Here is a 26431-nt window from a genome sequence, read left to right on the forward strand (position 1 = left end):
TGTATGTAATAATATTTTTTCTTTTAAAAAAAGTTCCATGGAAAGTGAAGAAGACCGTCCACGCGATGAATTTGTGTACGAGCGGACCGTTGAGTTTCCGTGTGAGCTTCCCAACAGCTGTGGGATATAGCAGAAGGAAGAACGTGAAGGCGAGGGTTAAGTGGAATTATTCACATTGGTTGTGATGACCTCTTAGCCTGGGCCAGTGGTGGACATTCCACATTACTACTGCTTTCGTTTTGATTTCCATAGCTATGCTCTATAGCTCTCTAATGTGTTTTTTTTCGAGTTGAAACTAAATATTATTGGTTCTTTCGGTAAAGTCACGTAGAAGGGAAATAATAAAATAATACAAATATTAAAAAAAAAAAATTATTATTTCCCTTCTACGTGACTTTACCGAAAGAACCAAGAATATGAATCCCTGCCGTCACGAAAGCTTTAAATCAAAATTTAAACTAAATGTTATGAAATTTAAATATTACATTTTTATTACATTTCTAATTTGTAATCGGTATCTATATTACACAACTAAAAGTAACTTGGTAATTTGTATAAAATTTACACTAGACATTCATTTAACTGTGTAATTTAAATAGAAACAAAGTCGAGGTGTCCAGGCCCACCAACCCAGTGAGAGACGGGCAGGAGCCAGTTTCTCCATGAAAAAGATCATTGAGACTCAGTGAGGCCTTCCTGGGTAAACAAGTGTAACAACAAAAATAATGGCTGTGTTCTCTGTTGCCCTGCAGCCCTCAAGGACACGCGGATAGAGCTGGTTGAACGAGCGGACACGGTGTTGACCATCTCCATCAACAACGCCACCCTTACTGACGAGGGCATTTACGTGTGCTCCCTGTTCACCAAGCCGGTCAAGACTGTGTCCACCACCCTCACGGTGCTGGGTAAGGCTAAAAAGCATCAACAAAACTCACAAGCATCCGTGCCCCCGTTCGGCCAATGAGAGACGTGTCGGGGTAGGTGCCGCATGCGAGCAAATTATATATGTAACATGATTTTTGTTCCTGGGTAGTAAGTGTTATTTTATAATTGCTTATGCCTCAAAAGTTTATAAGATGGCACAAAAGCACACGTTTTCTCATTTCAAAATATCACTGTCCTGGTCACAAAAGCAACGTTTGTGGGGAATAATAACCATTTTTTGCACTTTTGAGGCATAAACAATTAGGAAATAATACTTACTATCCAGGAACAAAAATAAAATGTGTTACACAGTGGTATTAATGGAGTGGATTATTAACTTTGTTTTTGTGTCCTGGTCACAAAAGCAAAGTTTGTGGGGAATAATAACCATTTTCTGTACTTTTGAGGCATAAGCAATTCGAAAATAACATACTCTTTGGGTCTTTCGGTAAAGTCACGTAGATAGAAAACTAATAAAAATCACGACGTTTCAATCGCAACACAAGCAATCATCCTTAGGTGACAAAATATAGGAAGAGAGCTGCTGAAGCAAGGTGTCATATAGGCCTGAGATGGGTGCAGCCCAATGGTAAGTGGGCGGGGTTAGATCGAGGGCACCCCAAAGCTGTTGGGCTGGCCATTGTATTGTGAGAGATTTGTTATTTTTCTATCTACGTGCCTTTACCGAAAGACCCAAAGAGTATGAATTCCTGCAGTCACGAAAGCTTTAAATCAAGATAGAAAATAACACTTACTAACCAGGAACAAAAAAAATATATTTTTTTTTTACACAGTGAATTATCAACGCTGGAAGGTTGCATGAGTGGTTATGACCGACGTGGCTCCGGAAAGACATTGTCAATCCCTGTGTTGGTGGCAACACGCCACCCCACTTATATATTTAGGGCTAAGTCAACCTAGGGGGAGGCCCAAAAACCGATACCACCTGCGCTTGCAGCGCATTGCGCCAACCACTGAGGCAATGCTCCCCCACACAGGTTCACATATATAAAGATCCCCCATATAGCCTTAACAGACTCTTGGAGCAAGTGCTGTTAGCGAGCAGCACTTATGAAGGCCGGCATGGCACACGAGGGGGTGGGTGGCCAACACCACGCTCAGCCACCTTTGTCTCCCTCTTGGCGAAGTTTTTTTTTCTTCTACATATCGCACCAGGTACTGATTTGAGGCTGAGTAGACCTACAGAAGGCCCAGCACTAGTTATGATAATCGTCATTGGTGTTGGCCGTGAGCATGAATCGAACTCGGGTCACCGGGTTCGTAGCGCTACACTACCGCTCCCCACACATACAACAACAACAACTGCCATTCGCCACTAAGTGGCGGTGATGTCACCACGACGCTTGTGCCAGGCTATGTGCACTTTGAGGCCACGTGAAGTGTCGAACGCCTACTGGCAGGAGGTCACGGGGCAGACCCAGATGCCAAAGGCCGACTGACTGAAATGACTGGCTGATGCACCACCAGTGCCCCCTACTGTGCCAACTTGCTGTGCTTTAGCCACCCGGTGCTCCGCTCATTGTTGTGAGCGTCACTCCTCCGCCCTCCGTTATTGTTGGAGGGCGACTGCCTCCAACTGCCCAGTGGCGTCCTTCGCGAGCCTCCTCCACAGAGGCCGATCTTGATACCGCTGGTACCAGTCATTGGCAAGTTCACTCAGCTCCACATCCTTCTGTACCACATCACTCCATCTCTTCTCTAGGGGACTACACTACCCAGCCAATGCAGCCTTGCCTGCCAGAGGAGCTCACCGATGGGACTTTGTCCAGATCTTTCAAGGATTTGTGAGCTCCTCACACAATCCAGCCTGGTTAAACCCAGGATGGATCATAGGCAGGCCAGCCTAAATGGTTCTAACTGGTGAAGATGTTCCATTAGGGCAGTCCACGTTTCGCAAGCATAAAGAAGGGAGGGAATGACTGTGGCCAAGAAGACCTGAAGCTTTGTGAGGAGCGATAGACCAGGTAGCTTCCACACAGCGTTACGCAACCGATGAAAAGATAATGCCACTCGACTGATTCGGAGTGAGACCTCTACTGCCCAGGTATGGAATGGCTCCAACTCCCGGCCACATAGTTTTACCCGGGCCCGCTCACCATCATGAAGGTCCGTAATGATCGTGAGCAGATGGCCAGGGACTCCGAAAGCATGAAGAACAGCCCAGAGCCTAGTCCTACTGATGGTATCATAGGCCTTGACCAGGTCAATAAAGCAGAGATATAGGTCTTGTTGAAATTCCCTCCACCTCTGCTGTGGCAGACGGACAGAAAATATGGCATCTGTGAAGGAACACCCTTTCCTGAAACCGGTGGGGCTCCGCAAGCCTCTCCTCAGCGTACCATGCCAGGCGATGTTGAATAATCCTTGCCAGGACCTTTCTGGGCACACTGAGGAGTGAGATGCCCCTGTAGTTGTTACAGTCTGTGCGATCCCCCTTCTTAAAGAGGAGGACCACCAGGGCATTCGTCCAATCCTGCGGAACCCGTCCAGTGGACCAGACTATTGTTATAATGTCATGTAGGGCAGTCTGTGCACAAACTCCACCCTTCCTCAGCATTTTGCTTGGGACATCATCTCTGCCAGGTGCCTTTCCTCGTCTCAGACTCTGGATCACCTTCAGTACTTCCTCAACAGATGGTACCTCAGCCAGCCACTCACAGGGGGTGACTTTTTCCTCCAATATTTGAGGCATCGCAGCCTCGGCAGGGTCATCCCCACTTTGTCCCACAATGTTTTCCAGGCTGAGGGATTTCCCCTCCCCAGGACCTCACAGAAATGCTCAGAAAATCCAAAAACCTGTTCCTGGGGGTCGGAGATTGGATTGCTGTTCTTTCCCCCGAATTATGTTAATAGGTGTGGCACTGCAGGTTACTTTTTTGATGGAATTATAGAGCGATCTGTGATCGCGGGCCATTGAGGCAGACTCCATCTCCTCAGCAACCCGCGATCACCACCCATCCTTGCAGCACCTCACGGCTCTCATTCTCCGACGTGGGATGCTGTAGCCGATGAAAGTGGGCCTGTTACTTTTTCTCAGCCAGCTTGAACACCTCCTCTGTCAGCCAGGGTCTTTGGGGAGGTCTAGACCATGTACTCAAAGCAGCCATTGCAGCTGCATGAGCCACAGTCCTAAACCTCGCCTATTTCCACCTGACAGCAGGAGGAGTGGGGGAAGATGCCAATCGCAGCCGCAAGCGATGATGGAATTCTCGCTTGCAACTTTCATTAGTTAGCTGAGACCATGCCACTAAGGGTTTGAATGGGGTCCTGGGTGTACACCCACCACCGGAGTGGACGAATGGCAGGCTCATCTTACAGATGACAAGTCGATGGTCAGTGGGCAGATCAGCTCCACGGTAGGTCCTGGTATCAAGGACGTGGGCCCGCATCTGCTGTTGTTCCATCACTATGTAGTCCAGCAGATGTTCTTGCTTGGACCCGGCATGCATCCATGATGTTGTGTGGATGCGCCGATGTCAGAACAGCATATTGGTAATTACAAGCCCATGGGCTGCACAAAATCTAGCAGCCTCCTGCCGTTATTATTGAGCTTATCTGGCCCATGCCTTCCAATCACTCCAGACCAGGTGCCAGCATCATGATAAACTCGGGCATTGAAGTCACCCAACAAGATGACTCTATCCCAAGGGGCCACTTTAGCTAGCACCTGTGACAGGAGGTCATAGAAGGCATCAGACTCATCGGGCTTGCCTGCCTCCCTCCATGGATGTTCATCTTCGGTGGGGGCATAAGTAACCACGACCACCACTCCTCGCCTCTGGTTGATAGGAAGGCGAGCCCAAAGCAGCCTGGGGCTTCCAGCTTCCCTAACCTCACCGCCACGCTCCCAAGTTCCATTCATTATTTTGTTCAGAAGAAGAGCCACCCCCTGTTGTTTGGCAGTCTCCTGCCCCAGAAGAGGACTGTCCACCTCTCATGGTGGCTGGAGCCAGAGCCGGTCCACCGGACCTCCTGAATACCACAGAGATCCAGGCGGTACCGGTCCAGCTCCCGACAGAGGAGTTGCAGCCTCTCCTCCGCAGTGAACGTTCGAACATTCCATGTGGCCACACATAGTGTTTTTTTGCTGTTTCTGGAGGAGCCCTGAGGGTAAGATTTCAGTCTCCTGGTTCTGCCAAATGAGGTTTGGCCAGGAGACGTCATAGACATCTGTCCCCCCGGGGCCTCTGGCACAAGCTTATTAATTAGGTAGTTAATTGAAGGTGGAGGAGTAACCATTCATCGCATCCGTCCAGAGCCTGGCATTTGGCCGCTGTGGTGGTTACAAATGCCATGAGGGGTAAGGCCAATTTAAATGTTCCCTTCCCCCATGGCACTGCCCACCACAGCGTTGCCGTCCGGCACCACGAGGAGGTAAGGGGTTGTTTTTGCCGGACACACAAACACACACACATATACTGTACACACAGCTACAAACATATTCACAGATGCACGGGGTAATTCTTGATATCGCGCATGGAATTACAGACATCATTAACATGCCTGTCAGCAGCCGTAATTCACACAGTGCGAGCAAATTTATTTTCAGTGGCCACACAGGGCTCGGATGAACTGCATAATGTTAATGGCAGGGCTGTCCATGGGTCTGCGTCTTTGTGTTCAAAATTGTGTTACATGTGAATGGTTTGCAAAGAGGAAAGGGCTCGTTTCAAAGCAACACATTCTGCTTTTCTGATGATAAACAGCTCTGTGGTGGGAATATAATTCATACACTGGTCCTGACCTCATGCACATCAAGGTGTTATGTGTGTATCCCACACTGCACTCTCCCCCAAATGTGATGCAGATATGTTGAAAACTAAGTCAAGCTATGCCTATAGTTGGCTCCTTTATAAATTTGGAGCAATGAAGGCCTGTACGTGTTTGACAATGCACTAAAATATAATAACCACATAAGTTATATATTGGTCAATCGGCAGGTCGCATACGGTGGAGTAGAGTGTGGCTAATCTAACCACCTCCCAGACATAGAGCCAGTGCGGAAGAGTAGGCCTTGTCAGCAGTGGCACGAGCAAGCAGTTGGCCAGGTTTATACAGGGGCTCCGCTAAAGCACGCGACGTCTTGGGCGTAGCACAGCGTGCAGCACCCCGATAGCCTGCATAACCGCGTCATTTCTGAGGCCATCGTATTATTTGAAATAGCAGCTCTCTTTAAATCACGGCCTGCCTGCCGGCCTGCCGAACACCCGCGGGGTCATGAAATGGCCCAGCGGCACGTGTACAGTGTGATCACGATGAGCGCCCTGTTACCTGCACCACCGCGACTGCCACCACAGCGAAGGTGGATTGAACGGTGCGATGCTTCCCGCGCATTACAATTTTTTTCATTTCACCGAGTAAGGCCCACTGAGCTATACAGCTTTTTTTCAGAAGCGATCTGGCCACCACAAATGATAGCTCATCGAAGTGGCTTATCATGTGGACGTTTCGAGCAGCCAAAAACTCTCGGCGCCTGTTTGCTAAATGTGGAGGGACAAACCGGAGGACCCGGAGAAAAGTTAACACGCTCACTGGGAGAGAGAGATAGACACGCAAACTCCAAATATACAGGCGTCGGGGTTGGGATCGGACCCACAACCTTCTGTATACCAGGCGAGGTAGTTTACATATTGCAACCGTTACACCCAACACAGGCTCTCAACCTCCTGAGTGTGGACGTGACACTCGGTGGTGAATCCAAGGGGGGCAGAGGTGGGGGGGGCAATAGGGATGATCGCCCCCCCCCCCGTGCTCCATCCTGAGATGCTGCAAATGTATACTTTATAGACGTTTACTTTGGACTCTATTTTAATAGTTTGAAATGGAGGGACCACCACCCCCACCTCTCTTTGGACGTCTCTCAACCTATCTCTGGTGATAGTGGAGTAGGGAGAGCTTAACTTGAACCACAATCAATCAACATTTTTATTGAATACCACGTGAGGGTCATGCTGTGCCAACATTGAGATAAAATCAACCGCAGGAGGTTGGAAACTCAATTCTTGGTCAGAGGTTAAGTCAGCCCATTATTCTTCTATAAATAGAATAATAAATACAATTTTGCGGTAAGTCTACGCATTTCTAAATTAATTGTCCGATGGGATGACTGTCCCCTTGCATAGGAATGTAGAATTTCCAACACTGCCTTAGTGACGTTCATGGTGATTGGCACACGCCTCATTACTGTGATCAGGGAGACACTTTATCTCTGTGCAGATGTGAAAATATTTCAGTGCGGACGAGAGTGCAATTTTCTGCCATTGTGCCGGTTTTGAAAATGGGAAATAAAGGAACAAAATAACTGTGCAGAAAAGCGCAGCGCGAATAATTTCCCGAGGCCCCAATGCACGTTCCAGTGTTTGTGCTGCGTAGCTTCTTCCTCCCTTTTAACATTCGACAAACACCGCCCGCTTCCTCTACGTTAAACTCGACTAAACCACGTCTGCCCCGAGAGAACATTGCAGAAGGATTTCCCCCTATAAAATAAATGCGTCCAAATCGAATCAAGAGGACATTTGGGATCCACGACATCCTAATAGCACAAGGTGATCGGAGGAGGCTATGTTTCACAGACGGGTAGAGTAGTCACTGGTTTAATGGTAGAAGGCGATGTTGCTATGTGGCATTACCCATTCAGGCAATACGCGAGGGATTTTAAAATATTGCCACTTTTTGGATGGCGACACCAGCACCCGTCTTTCTCCTCTTTTCGAATAACTTCACGAGATATTTAACGTCTGCAGTGAACTGATGGTAATTATTTGTTAATACACCCACAGTACTAACCAGAGCGGGCTGCTGCTGAGCTGGAACCAGACTTATGGACCTTTGCATCATTGACATCTAAGCGTAGAGGACGGGTAAATAAGGGAACCCAAGCATCACTGCTGATGAACCAGCGGTGAAATTTCCACATTCGTATGGCAGGACCCATTTCCTACATAGGGTAACAGCTACCCTTTACTCCCACAAAGCAGTTCATTTATTGACCCGTAAAGGATGATGGGCTGAATGAACCCCTGACCAGAATTTACTTACAACCATGGATTGGTTATGAAGCTGAATTAATTAAATGAAGTGAAATAAACTTACAATGAACTGGTTTATATATGCTACATATATTACATTCATGGTTGGCAATCCGTTAAATAAAACTGTGCTAAAATAATAACAAAATGCAATGTCCATGTAAATTAAACAATACACTTAACTTCGTGTTAACTTTAGGGACATGAGAGGTCAGTTTGAGTCATGTCTCATTGCGAGAGTTGGTGTAATTGAAAAAATGCTTCAATTAACACGAAGCCCGTGTTTTGCAACTTGAGCAATTGTAGCGAAGAATGCAGTAGTTTTCTACATTTATTTCTCAATAGTTTCACCATTAATACATTAATATTAGTGATCAATAAATTATCTTCAATTAGCCCATCCCAACACCAAAAAAAAACAATAAAATCTAAAATCAACATTAAATATTGTTCACAATTTTGCCATCTAAATAAACTAATATGTACTCTTTGGTTCTTTCGGTAAAGTCAAAATAGGGAGAAAAATAATCGATCACGACGTTTCGATCGCAACACAAGCAATCGTCTTCAGGTGCGACAACCACAGCAAGAAAGAACTGCTGAAGTAGGCGATAAATCTGCCGTTGCACGAGGTTATATAGGCCTCGGCAGTAGGGGGGGAGAGAGAAGGGGGGGAGGAGGCAGGGCAGAAAGTGGAAGATTTAACTAATACGTGTGTTCCTTAACTTTTCCTTCAATGCACAAATTATTAACAATTTAAGTCGCCTTAAAAATATATATTGCAATAATTAAACTGTTGAAGGTATCACCGTATATGTTTCTGTGCATTTACAGAGGAGTATAAGTAGTCGGTATGGATGCTGCCACGGTGGTGTAACTGCACTTGCAATCCAGAGGTAGCCTGTTTTACATCCCGGTGTGCCAGTTGCAAACATGGGCAGCCTTTCACCTCGCAGTATCATAGACACACCACAGTTAGTCGATCATCATGTCGTGCGTGCTGGGATAAAGTGTGTGGAATCCCACCAGTGTGGAAGAGGAGGCCAAAAACCCTCCAGAGGTGCTCTCCAGATCTCTCTCTCGCAGAGACCTTTCTGCTTACAGTGGCGTGAGCAAGCAATTTAAGTCCTGCACCTTTACCTTTAACCTTTCACATCGCCCATATACATGCATATACTGTACATTCCTGACAAGTTCTTATATGAGCACATAGCTGCTGGTATATTAACAATGCATGCATTGCTTTACATTTGTAGTGGCTGTGAATGTCACTGTGTGGTGCCGGGCTTGTGAGGCCACAGCGGATATTATGTTGTCATTATGTGTAGCCCGTTTACTGGGCGTAGTACCAGCCCTAGCTTGGGTGAGCACTGGTTAGCACAGAGGCAACACGTACAGTGTGTGGTGCGGGCTCCCAGTGAGGGAGCGAGAGAGTGTCAGCCAGCCAGGGTTACGTTGGGGCATGATACGCTGGTTGACCTGCCGACACGTGACCGGATGATAATGGAGGGGGGCCACCGGTGGACGGGAGCTGCTGGGTGGTCACGTGGTATAGAAGAGCTCTCGGGAGCCTTTGGGAAAGGGCCAGAGAGATCGAGAAGGTGGGCGGGGCGAGAGGTGGAGCCAGCCCCAGCCCGGGCCTATATAAGGGGCCCCGTGTGGGGCTCGGGGTTCTTGACTGTTGGTGAGTGAAGATACACGTCGGGTTGAAGAAGCCTCTAGCCACGCAGTCCGGGACCCAGCTCGTGGTCGGACCGGGATAGCGGGACCGTGTCTAGTTTTGCCGTAGGTTAGATGGCCGTTCAATTTGTCATGTTGTGTTGAGTTGATGTAATAAATAGTGTTGCTCCCAGACAACGTCTGCGACTTAGTGGGACTCACTACACATTTCCTTAATGCCCCATTGCCTATGGCCTTCATTCGGCTGCTATTGCATACTGTATATGCTTACGGGAATGTGCAACTCATTCGGAATGTAAAATTATTCTTATAATTCCTAGTGGAGCATGTGAACGACATGAAATACTGAGCATAGGTCATAGCCAGCGTGTTTGCAATGTCAAACAAGTGTTGGATGGCACTCATCTCAATTGATGGTCCTGAACCAGAAGTGGAAATTCCACACTATTAAAGCAGGTACCAGACTTTCCCCAACCTGGTACCAATTTTACCTACCCTATAAGTATGATTGGTTAAGTCATTCCAAACGAGATTTAACTCGTGAGCTTCCATTTATAAAATATATATTACTCTTATTGGATGAAATACTGAACATAAAACACAACCTACTGTAATGAAAATGATATATGTGATATAAATTATTACAATAAAATAATGGATGTAATATTAAAAAAGCTAAATACTCTATCTTTATGACTTTAGATAGTGTCATAGTAGTTTAAATAATTGAAAACTATAAACAACAATGAAAATGTCATTCATTTCTCAATTGGCTGTCTTGCATCGCACGCAATCTCAAAATATTTAACGGCTTGGTATCTATAGTAATACGAATTATATGATTTATACTTCCGAATATGTAATTGAGTGATGTATTATTCAAAACGTTATTTATGTTTTTCATCCTATCATTGATTGTGCTTTGCCCTGTAAAACTAATCATGCAAATAATTAAAAATTATGCCAAATAAATTTAGAAATCAAGTAATTCTAATAAAAGCCACTTGTTAAGAAATGTTTCATTGTTTACTAGGCATAGCAAGTAATATTTGTTTTTTTCGAACTTAAACATCGCCTATTGGACTCACTGGGAACTGAGGTATAGGCAGATTTGTGAAAAGGTTGGATATGTCAACATTTCCACTATGCCCCAATACCACACGAGGTGTGGGATATTAATCTTAATTTTAGAACTTTCGTGACTGCAGGAATTATTATTTGTTTCTTTCGGTTAAGTCACGTCTAAAGATAAAATTATAAATTAAATTAAATAATATAATACGACGTTTCGATTGCAACACAAGCAATCATCATCAGGTATAATGAAATAGCGACATAAAATCTAACCAGAAAACTATAGACAGACATATTAGCAGACAGATATCACCAAGATACATAGCGAGAGCAACACAGGTAACAGAGAGGGGTGATCGTGTGGGATATTCATTGTTCAGGGTGGATATGTGATGGTCGGATATGGGGCTTTGCACAGGATAGGTGTTCATGATTTGAAGCTAATGTCATATAAGCCCAAGAGATAAGCCCAAAGAAATATCAGTAGTTTGTAGCTCATCAAGGCTCACAGTTGAGAGATATCAACCAGGGGTTAATGATCACCATCACCAACAACATCATCATTTCTCTGGGATGAGTACAATGACAACTACCTGGCGAGGCTGCACCACTTCGTAGGATGTCAATAGTGGTTGTCCTGAGCAGTTGCTCTATACGGGAGGAATGGTTCCTGCCATGGGAATGTGGAATTCCCACCACTTGTTCAAGCTCACCAACTAAGATGATCACGTATCTTAATGTGTGAGAGAAAGGGACAATTTCTATTGAGTGATGTATCTGATTTTAAAGGTACATGTCGAAAGGAATCGGTCGTTTTTGATGTTAGCAATATTTCTATTTATTTCTCTGCTCAAATGCACGATGGGAAAGCACTCCTCACTGTCAGTGGCTTGGAGCCAGTGCTGGAGAATTTGACAACTTGGCAATAAACATCTCTGTGCTCAAGTTACAAACATTTCTCATTACATTTCATGTTGTGTTTGGCGAGTCGGAGAATACCGAGGAGGAACGAGTCCTGCTGAGGAACTGATAATGGGCTCATCATTATCTATCTCGGTGCCGAAGTGTCCAGCAAACACAATCAAGCGCCTTGCGCTCCTCAAAGAAGCACAAACTTTGCTACACTTTCTCTCGCATTATCCTGCAGTGCCAATAATTACGTCTTGAGTTTTTTTTTCCAACAGGAAAACAACTTCTGGATGAATAATGCATATGTGTAGAGACAGCGAAAGACAGCATTTATTAGCATACTTAACATTGTGATGTGACTCTATGGTATATATTATTTAAGTCTATTTTCATTTCACTGTCCATTCTCATGTTATCTGAATAAGCATATGAAATGGATTCGTCCAAAATATTAAGTGGACAATGTCTCATTTACGTATAAGGAATGCTTGTTATAATTGATTGTAGTTTGGAAGAGTCGAATTGTAATATGTTGTGTTAATAGATGGATGGTTGAGGTAAGACTAATGTTATGTTTTACCGTTTGAGTCAGATAGCTGGACTTGAACAAAGAAAACGAGAAAATAAGTGTTTGCTCTTTGAATGTACGTATGTTGAACTTCTTTCACACCGTACGTAGCCAATCATGGTAATTGGAGGTGCTGGTGAAGGATAATTTAAACACAAAAGCGGTTCTGAAGACATTAGTTTTCAATCTAGATGATTTGAAAATGCATAGCTTCAGTGGCTTCCTAATATCGTAAGGAAGAGCATTTCAGATGGCAGCAGAAGCGCATTTGAAAGCGCATGATACAGTGACCGTCTTTGTTCGATGGTTAGCCAAAAGCCACTGCGAGGATGACTGGAGTTCGCGTGATGGTTTTTGCCCCTTGACAAAATCAGCAGGGTATTGTGGTTAATTTATGGTAAGCACTTTGCCTTGAATGAGTGCGACCTCACAATGTATTTGTTCGGCAACCGAAAAATAGCCACTGGTGGGGAAGATCCGGAATCTAGTCACAGGATGGGGTGTAAGCAACTTGGAATCGGGAAGAGGCGGCTACAATAGGTGGGACATATGCACAGGATGGAGGAGGGCAGGTTCCTGACAAGAGTAAGTGAAATGGTGCTCAAAGGGATGCTGAGAGCAGAGCTTGGGGGAGTGGATATTGGCTGTGCCAACCATTGTGGGCTTCGATAGAAGGAAGAAATAAATGTGCAGTGTAAATGGCATCGGCAGTGTTATGCCGAACGCCCTTTGTATAAATCACGAAATAATTAATTTTATTTCCTGATATCATAGTCGAATTTAAAACACCGAATAAGTCATTGCATTACAAAGTTTCCATACTTCACCAAATCATTTTTACTATTTGATTATCATATACATTACAATATGCATGGACATACTCGTTAAATGCATTCATAGTACTGAGGATAAATTAGATGCATTCGTAAAAATGCCTACTCTTTCATAAATATTAAGCTCCCAACATCCTTAACCCTAAAAATTATTGATGAGCTTTCTTCAAACAAAAAAAAGGCTTCGCATTTTTTTTCATACAGTGCAGTTTTTCTTTTTCAATACTAAACGTGAATATTTCAATTTTTATGCTTTGGGCAACTGCTGCTAATAGCGGGGCTATCACATGTGCCCAAAGGTGACTTTCATCCCCTAAGAAATATTAAATTATCCTATCCAATTATAATATTCACAGCCTGAGATTTCTGAGTGTGATTACGCCTAAGAGTTCTCAGACTCTAGGATGTTTGTCAAAAAATATATAGATTTATGAAAAAAATTGAGGCAACTTTTCAATGTTTATTTTATTTCTGTCCACAGCTGCACCGAAACAGCCAGTTATTACGGGATATGATGGAGTCCTAATGGAAGGAGACACCATCCAGCTCACCTGTCAATCAACTGGAAGCAAACCGGCTGCCAACATACGCTGGTTTAAGGGAAATCAGGAGCTCAAAGGTACGTAAGAAAATTATTATTATCTTCCATAGGTTGCGGCACATATTCAGCTAACCTGCAATAGAAATAAAATGCACAGGTCGTCTCTCATAGGTCAACCCCAAAGCATCGACATGTCTCCTGCTCAAATCAGCATTGAGCAGTGCTCGTCTCCAACAGGGGTTTCCCCTTCCACATTCTCACGACGGGGACAAGTACATCCAGCTGATCACTGTTGACTTCTCATTATGTGAAACTAATGTATTCGTATTCTTTTATTGTTATTATGTTTTTCTATCTACGTGACTTTACCGAAATAAACATTGAACATAGAATATACTTTGCTCGACCCTGGAGGGATGGATTTGATGAGTTGATCCACTACTGGGATTCAAACTCATGCCTTCTACTTGCAAGTTGAGAGGCGTGACAGTGAAAACCAGGTGGATACAAGTGCTTTGTCCAAGTTGAATATAATATTGGTGACATGATGACAATGATGATGATAATTATGTCAATGCTTGGATTGAAAATGGACACTCATACAATACGACTGCATACCTCTGTGAACAAATGCAACTATCTCACTTGTGAACCCTATGGACAAGTCACTGTTGAATTATTCCAGCAAAGGAGAATGTTTAACATTCGCTTGCTGTTAGTGTCATGCATTTTAATAACACTGCTGTGACCTTGAATGCCCTGCTCCTGAAATGCAACTAATATCCAAACATAAAGAGTGTTATTTACTGTTATCTAAAGTCATGTAATGTCCATTATATCCGGAAGGGCACAGGGTATAATTTAATTGTCTATAGCACACCATTAACACAATGTTCGGCTTAAGGAATATATGTAGGCCACTGTGCATTGAAGGTCTTATCTTCCATATGCACCACAAGGAGAAGGCTGACATTTTCAAGTGGCCTAACAGACTAGTTTTTGATACTTGTTACGAAGTAAATATGTCCAGTGTCAAAATATGTATTTCCACAGCTGCCAAGCAATTTTAGCACTCCTCATCAAATAAATTATTGGAAATCAACAGTGGTTTTCCAATACAGAGACTGGCCCCCACCTTCTAAAATGAAAAAATTGCACTGCTGACTCAAGCTTCCCCATAGAGAGGAGCACTGTTTCCATGGATGGGAAACGGACAGCGTCCGTTCGGACGCTGTCTTTCCGCCAGCCCTGTAAGTAACCTGAGGATGGCTGCTTGCGTTGTGGCCGAAACGTTGTGAGAATTTAATTTTATTATGTTTTATTTTTATTATTTTAGTATTTCCCTTCTACGTGACTTTACCGAAAGAACCAAGAAGATGAATCCCTGCAGTCACGAAAGTTTTAAATCGAAATTTAGATAGCACAGAGCAATTGCTGAGATCCCTTTGAGTGGCCTCTGGTTCACCAATAGTAGAGGGCAGCACTTCCCACTCACTCTGCAGATGAGAGTGAGATTCGTCGCATAGTCACAGCGACATTTAAAATCTTAGAGCTGTATATGTAATTTGTCTTATCGTCCATTGGATTGACTTGCCTCGATCACGGAAATGTAAAATTTCTACTGCTGGTTCTGGCCACCAATGGATTACAGCACTGTCTGTCACTCATATGAGCACGAGAGTGCTTTTGACTTTGGTTTATTTGTAAAATTGCATCAAACTTACTTGGCCTGGTGGAATATGTGAGGGTTGCATTAGTGACAATAGCTAACAAAGCATTGTTTTCAAAGACGTATGGTGACATTATTGTCTGATTAAAAATAATCAAAGCCAGTTATCACAGTCTACCTTCATCCGCTACCATCAGTCAGTGCGTGTTCAATAATCGTGCACAGTACTATGGTGTAAGGGAATATAAACGCTTTTTTCATATAAACAATCCATATAAAACTCAGCGTGGTGTAGGAGATAACGAACAATTAACTATTCTAACATGGCAGGATCTTAAACCCCTCACGATCAAAGTATTTTATGTTGTTCAAGGCTTGTAAGGTGAGAATTCATTAAATTGACGTTCCTGGGCAAGGACATTTTGATCATTCTCTCTCAGAAGAGGAATGAAGGAACATGGCCTTCTTTAGGACAGTCCTGTCTGTATGATTGTTTGGAGTGAAGCAATATTGCAAGCGTAACTTTTTCTGGCCCCTTATCAAAATAACTCTACTAAAAACGTGTTTTTTTACCAAAACAAAAACTGTTGCATTCAGAAAATGCTTATTCACAAAACTTAGTTAACAAATGTAGACCCAACAATTTGTTTATTATGATGCCCACGAAGTACTTGTTTCATTGCTATGGAAAAATATCTGTTTACATTTTGTTTCTTCAATAATTGGGGGTGCCACGGTGGCGAGATGTTAACTACATCGCCTGGTATGCAGGAGATCATGTGTTTGATCCCGACCCTGCCACCTATATGTTTGGAGTTTACATGTTCTCCGTGTTCTCCGTGTGGTCACGTGGTTTTTTTCTGGACCCTCCGGTTTTTCCCTCCACATTTAGAAATGTGGGTTCAAAGTATTTGGCTGCTATAATTTTCCACATGATAAGCCACTTCGATGAGCTATAATTTGTGGCCAAGTCGCTTCTGAAATAGAGCTATATAGCTCAGTGGACATTACCTGGTATAATAAATAGTTTAGTTCAGTTTTCATTATGCAGACACTCCCTACAGCGTATTCAATGTATATTTTAATTGGACGGATATCACACTACTTAGAGATTCACTCATAGTCATCCATCCATGCATGGCAAAGCATGCCCGAAAATATCCAGATAAATTTACGATGGCACAAAACACATTGCAAGCATAAATTAATGCGTTAAGGTGCGTTCAGAAGCCAGAATCCACGAGCATGATTGTACTGTAGCGTGGTGTGCAGAAAAGTGTGGAATATAAACATTAGATAGATCTGATGCTCCGTTCAACAATAAGTCAAAATAAAATACAATAGAATTTTGATCCAGACAGCTGGCACCATTGTCACTTACAATAATAAAGTTGTGAGTTCAAAGCTTATGTGTGTATTGAATCGGTCCATAATTCCTCTGGGATAAAAAAAAGTTCCACTTTATATGACATCAGCAGCGGTTGTCCTTTGGATAATATGGTCCCACACTATAATGTGGCATTGACACCAATGGTCTGAGGTCCAGAAATGATGAGCCTGACCACACGCGGTCAATAACATAATTTTCATTTATTTTGTGGGAATTTCTTTGGATTTGTCTTTCGTTCATTCTGCTTGGTGTTTGCAGTGAGCATCCTGCATGCTGTGAATATACTGAACGTGGTCAGCCTTCAAAGTGTGATGTTATCTCAGAAGTGGCTTTTGAAACTGGGCCCTTCGTGGAATAAGCACGAGTTAGGCATAGGGTGTCCTTATTTGTGCGGCACATACATTACAGAGCAAATGTCCCATTGATAATGAGCCTCTTACCAGTGAATGATTGCACATTTTATATCCGGCTCGTTACTATTACACAGAAAAACATTGTCTTCGTACTGCCAACACTGCTGTCTCTAGAATATCAAACGTTTGCAATTGCAATCCAAATACAACATTTCAGTCCAATATTTCTCTGAAATATCCATGTCTGTTCTGCTCATATTAATACCATTTCAATGGTATATTTAATTTCCCATTTTTAACATGTATTGTACATGTCGTGTATTCAATGAGAGTGTTATGAATGTGTTCATTGTTGTTGCATACAATAGTGGAGATAGCTATATCTGCCTGGCTGGAAGGTGCTGCTTGTGGGGTGATTGATCGCAAAACTGGAAGGTTCTGAATTCATCCCCAGTCGGGGGGTTTGACTTAGCCTCACATCCATCCAAGGTCAATACTGGAAGGTAAATGACAATGTAGAATTTCCAACAATGACTTAGGACCAACCCAGTGGAATGGAGTGCTGCCCCAATGCTGGTTTAAACAAGGAGAGATGTTCTACTCAGCGTAAACATGTATACGAATACATTCAACCTGGGGTGCAATTGAGGTACCGTTGTTAGCATTCTGCACTATGAACCGATTTCACCTGAGTTAGATTCCCAGCCATGGCGAACATCAGTGTTGAATGATATCAGAGCCTATGTTGCTCTCTCCCCATTCATCAATCCACACTGACCAGCATAGTGAAGTATGGTCAAAGAAAGCCCTACTATTGGCTTGCTTTAGTTAAATGACAATTTTATATGATACTTTGTGATGTTTTTCAGGACAAATTGCTTCCTTTGATGCTTTAAATTAATTCCACACATTTATTTGTTTCCTCCCATACACAACAGTAATGTGTTTCAGCTTTACAATACCACCATATGTGGCGCATACAGATGGTGTTTTTTTGTACTGTGATGAAACTCTATGTGCACAACCCACGACAATATTCGTCTACCAATTGTGCTCCACAGCAACGCATAATGAGTTTATATACAACATTGCTTTTGGTGTTGAACAGGGCCTTCATTGTTTGGATGGGGTGCTCTTGCCAATAACATCGGACAACCCAGCAGCATTTGTTTAAAAAGCCTGTGAATGTCAAAACCGGTGTAGAGTTTGCTTTCTAGAACAAACGGTGCGGGTAAAATGTATTCCATATATATTTTGTATGAAGAGTTACATTTTATTTGTACGTGCTTCCTCCACCCTAGGTCAGAGGCGTGAAAAAAAGGACAGCAACAAGAAAACGTTCACCGTGATCAGCACCGTGAACATCACAGTGGAGTGGGTAGACAACATGACTCCAGTGAGATGCCAGATGGACCACCCTGCCTTGAGGACAACTCCGCTGCAGACTTCACAGGATCTCCACGTTCAATGTAAGAACTCATTCAAGGAATGAATGTCCCATAACAACGCGATGAAACTTAACAGGTTGGATCGAATCGTTTCTCAGGCTCATGCTATCATCGTTCTTGACGAGCGAGGTGATCGGGTGGCTCAGAGGTCAGAGCCCCAAGCCGGCACCTATGAGAGCCTGGGTTTGAATCCAGGCAGCAGCCTGTGATTAAACCAGGTCCTCAAGTGCGGCTCACAAACGACCGCACAATAAAACCATCAAATTAAATTTCGTTCTGTACTTAATGTGGATAAATTCCATCTTCCTGTCAGTTTGACTGTCATGCAACGAAGGGGGAAGTTCTACCCTTTACTGTGTGTGGACCGTGGTTCACTTGAAGGGATCTCGAGAGGTAGCTCTGTGGTATCCACTTCTGTGGACTGCACTTCAAAAAGAAGGGTTGCATTGTCCCATAAGAGATCCCAAAGGACACTTCTTCTTGTGAAGTGACAGTGATAGCACAATTGGAATGAGAATAGGCGGAAAAACACAAAATAATTCTTGATGCGTTCCGATGCTGTTGGCAGGTTGGGTCTTGGGAATTTCCATCGAATCTGCAGTAGCTTTGTAGTCGGAGTGCTTGGGCCTGATTCATGTAGCTACTTTGGAGGTCATAATTTCCATCTAGTGCCGGGAATTCCACAAAAGCATAAAAACAAATGCTATATTCACCAGGTCCCTTGACTCACAAAGGTTGCTGTAGGGGAGGGGGTGATGGGGTCATAGTATCACTTTGTGTGAAGTCAATAATATCTCCTGGCATTGGAAAGTGAAATGTCTACCACTAGCCACAGCTAGATATGAGCACCACTATATTGAATATTTTAGCAGGGTCACACTTGGTCTCCAATATTGTCGCCATTTTCTAAGAGAAATTAAAAAACTAACCTGCAATCAACGTGATGTCGTTCATGTGGACATACACTGATGAGAACGAGCTGAGTAAACGTGAAATTCCTACCACTCGGCCTGGGTCGTGAATGGAAATGAGCACCACCCCATGCTCATTTTATAAGGTGGACAATTTCACTCGTTTGGCATGGGGCAATGACATCACGGTCCATCGACTGTGGTCAAACGACAGGTCTTTTTTTTTCCCTTTGACTTTGGTGAACTACATGAGCGAGATTGTGTCCCTTACGAATTGCAAGGTTTGGCGGGGGCAACGTGAATCCCAAGTGTGGCTCTGGAAACGGTGCCAGACGCGCTGAGACTCCATTATATCAACGTCAAAGTGGCTCCCTGCTCCAGAGAGCGATGGGGGAGCCCGTGCTCATCTCCATCAGTGGCCCTGAGCCAAGGAAATTCTACAATTCCGGGATAACTTCTACAATTACATTCTACAATCTCAGTGGCCAATCAATATATACCATGGCCATCGTTCACATATCACGACGTGATCTTCATCTTGCTGACCTCCAGAAGGGATGTTGGCCTATTCGAACCCCAAACAGGATTTGAACCTGCGACCAGAGCACCACGCAACCAGATGTATCTTATCAAACGCTGCTATAAACAAGGCCCTAAACAACTTGTCTTGTTTTGCAGATAAACCAAGACTGGTCATAACACCCTCCAGCGATATATTTGAAGAAGGAGACACAATGGAATTAAGTTGTATTGCCACAGGAAACCCCAAGTAAGGATGCCAGATTGCTTTTTCAGATAACGCACAGCTTGAAACTTTATCTGGAGATAAACCGATTACACTCCCAGAGTGAATCAAACGAAGAATGAGATGAAAGTCTGATGAAGATTTCATTGAAACTTGCCATAACTGATTTCGAACATCATCTGTATATTGTCTACAGAAAAATGCTCAGGTTTACACATCAATAGGACTTTATTGTTTGAAGTTTGAAGTGATATTCATTCTGATGGCATATATGAAATATATGAATATGCAATTATTTGGAGTTTACATATAAGAGTGTGCAGATGCCACGCAATTTCAAACAGCGACTATATATTTTTTCCCAAAGATGCTGCGAGTCCAAATTTAAATTGTATTTCTCATGAGCAATTATTTTCGAAAGACGCACAGCAGTCTAATGCTATCGCTGCTTTTATATGCAAATGATTAATATTCATACGTGTGCCAAAACATAAAGCATATCAAACTACTTTATGTGTTTCTTGGCTTGCTATAAATATGATATTGTGTGTGTATATATATACACTAAGGATTCGTTTTGGATTAAGCAAAAAAATATCAGAATTTTTTTTAGGACAATTTTGGATCTTGTTCAGATTTTCAGATTATTTACATGACAAGCTGATTTTAAAAGTGATGTTACCCCGATGTCACGTGATATCACTGTTAATTGGTAATTCTCGGAAGTGACATCAAGAAAGTGCTGCTACCCCCTGTCATGACTTGTTTTCGGATCAATTCGAAATAAGGAAATGGAACGTCCAAAATGTTGCACTTACACTCAACTCTCAGATTTTTTTCGAATTCATTTGAAAACCGTGAAAACATCGCTCAGATATATATGTGTATAAATAGATGTGTGTGTAGGGCTGAGCGAGGGACAGTGTATAGTGTGTTGGGTACAGGACTATGCTGTAATCCCACATGGATTCAATTCTCAGCCGTGTATTTGTTCCTAGAATGGACCTTCCCTAGGTCGACTCAACCTTTAATAAGTACATGGTGTGGTGTGTAAACATCAAACGCTCGAGAGAAAAAGGTGGCCAGGCACATTGCTGACCACTCAACCCTTTTGTGTGCTGTTCCAGACTGTTCAGGTGCTTGCTGAGAGGGTGAGCTCTAGTCAATCAGGCTAATTGTGGAGTCTGCGTGTGCGTGTGCTTGTTTAGGCAACTCACAATTCTATATTCTGTTGGGAAAAGAAAAACCTAACACAGTCAAAAAGGCAGTGTTATTGTTGGAAGTGGTTGAGTTTTTCTCACGTCCATGCACCCCACTGCCAACGTGGTATCACAAAATATGTTTGGTTTAATATTATCTGGTATTAATTATCAACTTGTGACATTGAGACAGGCACTAATTAGGGCTGATGAAACCCTACCGCCACTCAATAATGGTGCAGTTTTATCCAAGTGCACTGTATGCTGTAAATTAAGTGTATAATCAGGCCATTCAGTGTTAATCGGAGGGTATTTTTTCGTGATAAACAGCATACACCTTGCAAATAATAAATTAATTTGGCCAGGTGGTGTGGTGACAAACACCCAATGGTGGGATCACCTCTTAAGCCCTTCTGGGTTGTCCTGTATAGATACTAGTCTCTGCTATAGGAATGTGGAATTGACTTGATTCATGGGAGTAGCAACTGTTTCCCAAGATGTGTTTTTTTATCCAAAGTACATTCAATAGGAATGTACACGAAGTCCCCAATAAGTCCTGCAATTTTCTAAGTCTGAGTAAAACGTTAGGCGTCCTGCCAAGCTTTAGCTAACATGTCCATCTCCTAATCCTCTTACGTTCAGCCCAAGCTCCATTCAGTGGGCGAGGAGAGATGGAGAGATGCCCGATCGAGCCAGGATTTTGGGGAACAAACTGGTAATCACCGCTCTCAACAAAACGGACAACGGGACATACAAGTGTGAAGGTTTCAACAACATTGGCCATTCTGCGGAGGAGTACACTCTATACGTGCGCGGTGAGTGCTGCATACCAACGCATGACCGAACGGCTACCAGTATTACCTTGTCCTCATTTAAAGACACTTCAGCAAACGTGATACTTCTCATACGTACGAGAACTATGCTTTTGAAATGTGTGCAAACACATCAGGATGATCTTTGCTAGAACCAACTCACATTGCCGATGATCTCGATTGCATCAAGCAGTTTTGTATGTGTGTGTGTGTGTGCGTGCGCGTTACTTTAATGTGAGCCTTCGACACATCACGTGGCCTCAAAATTCACCTGGACTGGCACAGGCGCCGTGGTGACGTCACCGGTACTTAGTGACGAATGGCGGGTATTGGTGTTGGTTACTGGAATATGTGTACGTCAGTATTTGCACAGACGTAAAACAAGATAGCTCATGCTACATTAGTGCACCTGCAACCATCGTGATTCGTAACTGACTTTTGGGTTAGCCTACAATGATCTGACCAAGTTTGTGCCGTTAAGACCCTCCACCACCCAAAATAATAAAACAAATGAAATTGTCACGTGCACACGTGTTTGCCGTGCCAGTTGTTGTTTCAGCTCACTGGTGAGCTTGAAGAAACAATATCTCAACCGTTTTTAGCAATATGATGTTGCACTTGAAATCATCAGAGTGAGAGATCAAGGTTGTCAAATTAAAATCCAGGCACAGCACTCTACAGTTCAGTCATAGTACTGTACGATGCTGGAAATGATTCAGATTAAACTACTCTGAAAATACCAAACAATTACAAGTAATCAGTAATGAGAAATAATGTACGTTTGTAAGTAACCCTTGCAAGCGTGCAATATTGTGCAATGAGCAATGTTAAAGATTATATAACATGTCAGCAACGATTTACCTCTGATGTGAAATTAGAACGTCGATGTGCAAGCACAGTTTCACAAGTTCTTGCACCACATGGATGCTGCTTACATGAATGATTGATGGTGGTGGCACACAGAGTTAAAATATCAGCTCTCGTATAAATCACGTCAAACTGTTAAAATAGCAAAATGGGATCACACCCTTGGGGCGTGAAATGTAAATCAAGACAAGTGTTCACCAATGTAAGACCAACTTTGCAATGTCTCCTAATTACAATCTCTTTATTTACTCAACTTTCCCAGTGCGAGTTTCCTGCAGGAGTTGTTTTGATATATATAGTAAGCAGCGTCACGACTGGCATTCCGAATAAAGAACTCAACTGACAGTTAGAAGGTTACAAATACCAACTCAACCTCGAGATAAACTCTTCCCATCAGCTATCTGGGATCGATACAATTAGTACCACTCTGTGACATTAACAGTAATTTTAGTAAGAATGGACTGCATTTTGCCATAGGGACGTGGAGTTTCTACGACTGACTTAGGGCAGCCAACACATATGAGATGGATACTCCTATTGAAGTTTCTTCACATTAAACTGTGGGGGTTACTCCGCACTTCAGAGTCACGGTCATCTACGTCTGTAAAATATTGCGCGCATTGGAAATTGCATAAATATTATCATTACAAGTTATCATTCCCAAATGCACAGATAATCAAATTGGGTTGTGATTATCAACATAATCATTCACGTGTAGTTCATCAACAAAGGGGGAAATGTTTACCCTCTCAAATGCGAATCGGGTAGTGACCATCTCCATTGGTATCCCTTAGCCAATGGTGAATATTACGCATTCCTGTGGAAAAATAAGGTTATTTACCATAGGACAATGAATGATGACTTCCCACCAAGGGGTACTCGTGGTATTAGTGCAGGAGAGATCAATGAGCACCTTAAATTATCACGTTTGGCTATGTACGGTGTGAAAGAAGTTCAATATGCATACATACAATGGCTCGTGACCAGGAATTTCATTTTTACAGTCCCGTTATGAGCCAATAATTCTGACCACAACAATTCTTGGCCAGTTCTCTGTGCTGTGAATTCCGGATCAACGTCTTGCATCTCATAAACTCAGCATTAAACACACACAAACACATGCATTACTATCATTTGAGCTCCAAATAATAAAAATGCAAACTTACTGTTGTTGTTGCTGCTGATATTATATTATTCTCATTTCCAATTAATTGTTTGCAAACATTATAAAATAAAGTTGGTTTCTTTATCACACTTCCATGGTCATCCATTTGAATAAACTTTGGATCAGCTGGATGTTAATATATCAGCTTTTAAAAATCTAATTTCTCTAGGCTACATAAATTAGAGTATATGCAAAAGTAATATGGTGTATTATATCACACAAGTCGTAAGTAATCTTCTTGTGGGAAGATAAAATTATGGTTGTGCATAAATAATGACCGTAAAAGAGGCTTATGTGACCAGCTTCCTCCATGTGCGGTACAGTTTAATGTTTGCAAAGTTACAAATTGAATAATTTTAATGACATTGGTTACTTCCTTTATATTATATGACCTTTACTTACAAAAAAAGTACAATTTAGATGTTATATTTTACAAACTCTTTACATTTCCATTAGCTAACTAAAACAAATGCTGGTCCTGTGCTGTTAAATATATAAATAAGTGTACCTCTGCTCTACTAAGCATGGAATCGTGCGGTCCTCCATGAGTGGCTCTGAGCCATCGGTGGAAATTCCATATTCCTATGCCGGGCAAGAGCCCACGAATAAGAGAGCCAATGGTGATGTCCCACTCGGGGGATTTTACTTCATCAAAGTCAAAGTGATGATGGTTGACATTCTAGTTAGAGCACTTGGCTCACAGTCGCAAAGTGGTGAGTGAAATTTCCGCTGGGGGTAGACACAGCCCATCATTCATCCGGGCAGATAAAACTCTATTGTGGGAAGTAAACAATGGTGATCCTATGTGTAATAAGGGACTCGATCCTGGTTCTGTCTCCGTTGTCCTTTATTCGGGTTCTTACACTTTTCCCGCACGGCCCTCGCTCAGAGCTCTCCCCTTGGCAGCTCCATAGCTGCTCTCGCTTCCGTAGCCTCCACACCTCTGCAGCTCCGCTGCAGATCCCCTGTGCAGTCCTCCGGCTGCCCTCACTGCAGCCCCACCGCTGCCCTCACTGCAGCTCCACCGCTGCCCGTCGTTCCTCCGTGCTTGGTCACCGCTGGCCGACGGTGCCAAGTCTTACCCTCCGTGTATGTGGCGATCTCGCCACTCCTCGACCTCCGCCCTGCGTGGCCTCACTCTAACTCTGTCTCCCACACTCTCCCGTCTCTTCCGGTATCTCTCCCTTAAGACCTCACCCCTCTCTCCCACGTGACCTAACTCCTCCCCCCATGACGTCATATCCGCGAAGCCGTTTACGCCCGCATTACAAATGCAACAACTGCTCCCCCAACTTGACGATGTGGAATTCCCACTTCTCTCTCAGGGTTGCCAATGGAGATGAGCATTGCCCCATGCTTGTTTGAGCAGGGATACCATTTGATTCTCGTTCATAGTAAATTGAGTTGACCTTGGTTTGGGTGAGCTATGTTTTTTTTTTGCAAGGGGCAATATATATGAACGATTATTTTGCTGTTGTCTTGTACAGCATTGTGAGATGCAGTTTTCCATTTACGACGCATATATAAAAGGTAATTATTATTTTTGTTGCTGGTGGATTTAAACGCAAGAGCCACAAGCAATCTTGCATCTAACCATGGTATATAGCCCAATGAAACAAAGTAATCCTCCACATAGCCATGCAAGCGGCTGTGGCAATTGCTGTTAGTAAGCACCTATTAAGGCTGGCTTGGCACAAGACAAAACCACTTCCAGCACCACACATAGCCAATTCTGTTCCCTTTGGGCGAATGTTAACACATTACCATGAATGTTTAATTAGGGCTAAGTCGACGTAAGGGAGGCTGAGGTAATTTCCCGATTCACATTTCACCGAAGTTTTATATGTTTAGGAATGCAGTGTGTGAATCACTGCAGCATGACTCCAGTACACACGGAGACTAATATCCTCTGCTTAGCATTACAGGCCAAAGATAGCAGTGCTGTTAGTGAGTTCCTAATGAGGCCAGAATGGCACAAGTGGCCAGCAATCTAATTCCCCATTTTGTTTCTTGGGTGATAATAATTACTGTTATCATTTAGTACGTTTAATATTCGTGTCAGTCTCATACCACAAGGCTATGACTGAGGCACAATGTTTCACAGACGAGACGAGTCTGCCAGTATGGGGTAATGTTGCTATGCACTTTTTTTCAGTAATTTGGCAAGATATTTTTTTATCGAGCGCCTACTATTTTATACTAGCGAAATCTTTAACATCCAGTGTGAAGTGTATTTTACGGTGTATACACCTGCAGTATTAACCAGGGTGGATGCTGGGTTTGACCCATGAACC

General features: G+C 43.1%; 1 protein-coding gene across 1 annotated transcript in view; it reads left to right on the plus strand.

Annotated features, from left to right (window-relative positions):
• LOC144728664 (cell adhesion molecule 2-like) overlaps nt 1-26431 on the plus strand; it is a 140506-nt gene that overhangs the window by 93904 nt on the left and 20171 nt on the right. The window contains exons 3-7 of the mRNA XM_078608248.1: nt 753-905; nt 13519-13656; nt 18292-18459; nt 20028-20118; nt 21936-22108. Of these exons, the coding sequence (XP_078464374.1) occupies nt 753-905; nt 13519-13656; nt 18292-18459; nt 20028-20118; nt 21936-22108 (723 nt within the window). The remainder of the gene's footprint in view (nt 1-752; nt 906-13518; nt 13657-18291; nt 18460-20027; nt 20119-21935; nt 22109-26431) is intronic.

Source organism: Lampetra planeri, chromosome 29 (genome assembly GCF_965212315.1).
Source record: "Lampetra planeri chromosome 29, kcLamPlan1.2.h2, whole genome shotgun sequence".
In the NCBI taxonomy this organism is placed as follows: Eukaryota; Metazoa; Chordata; class Hyperoartia; order Petromyzontiformes; family Petromyzontidae; genus Lampetra; species Lampetra planeri.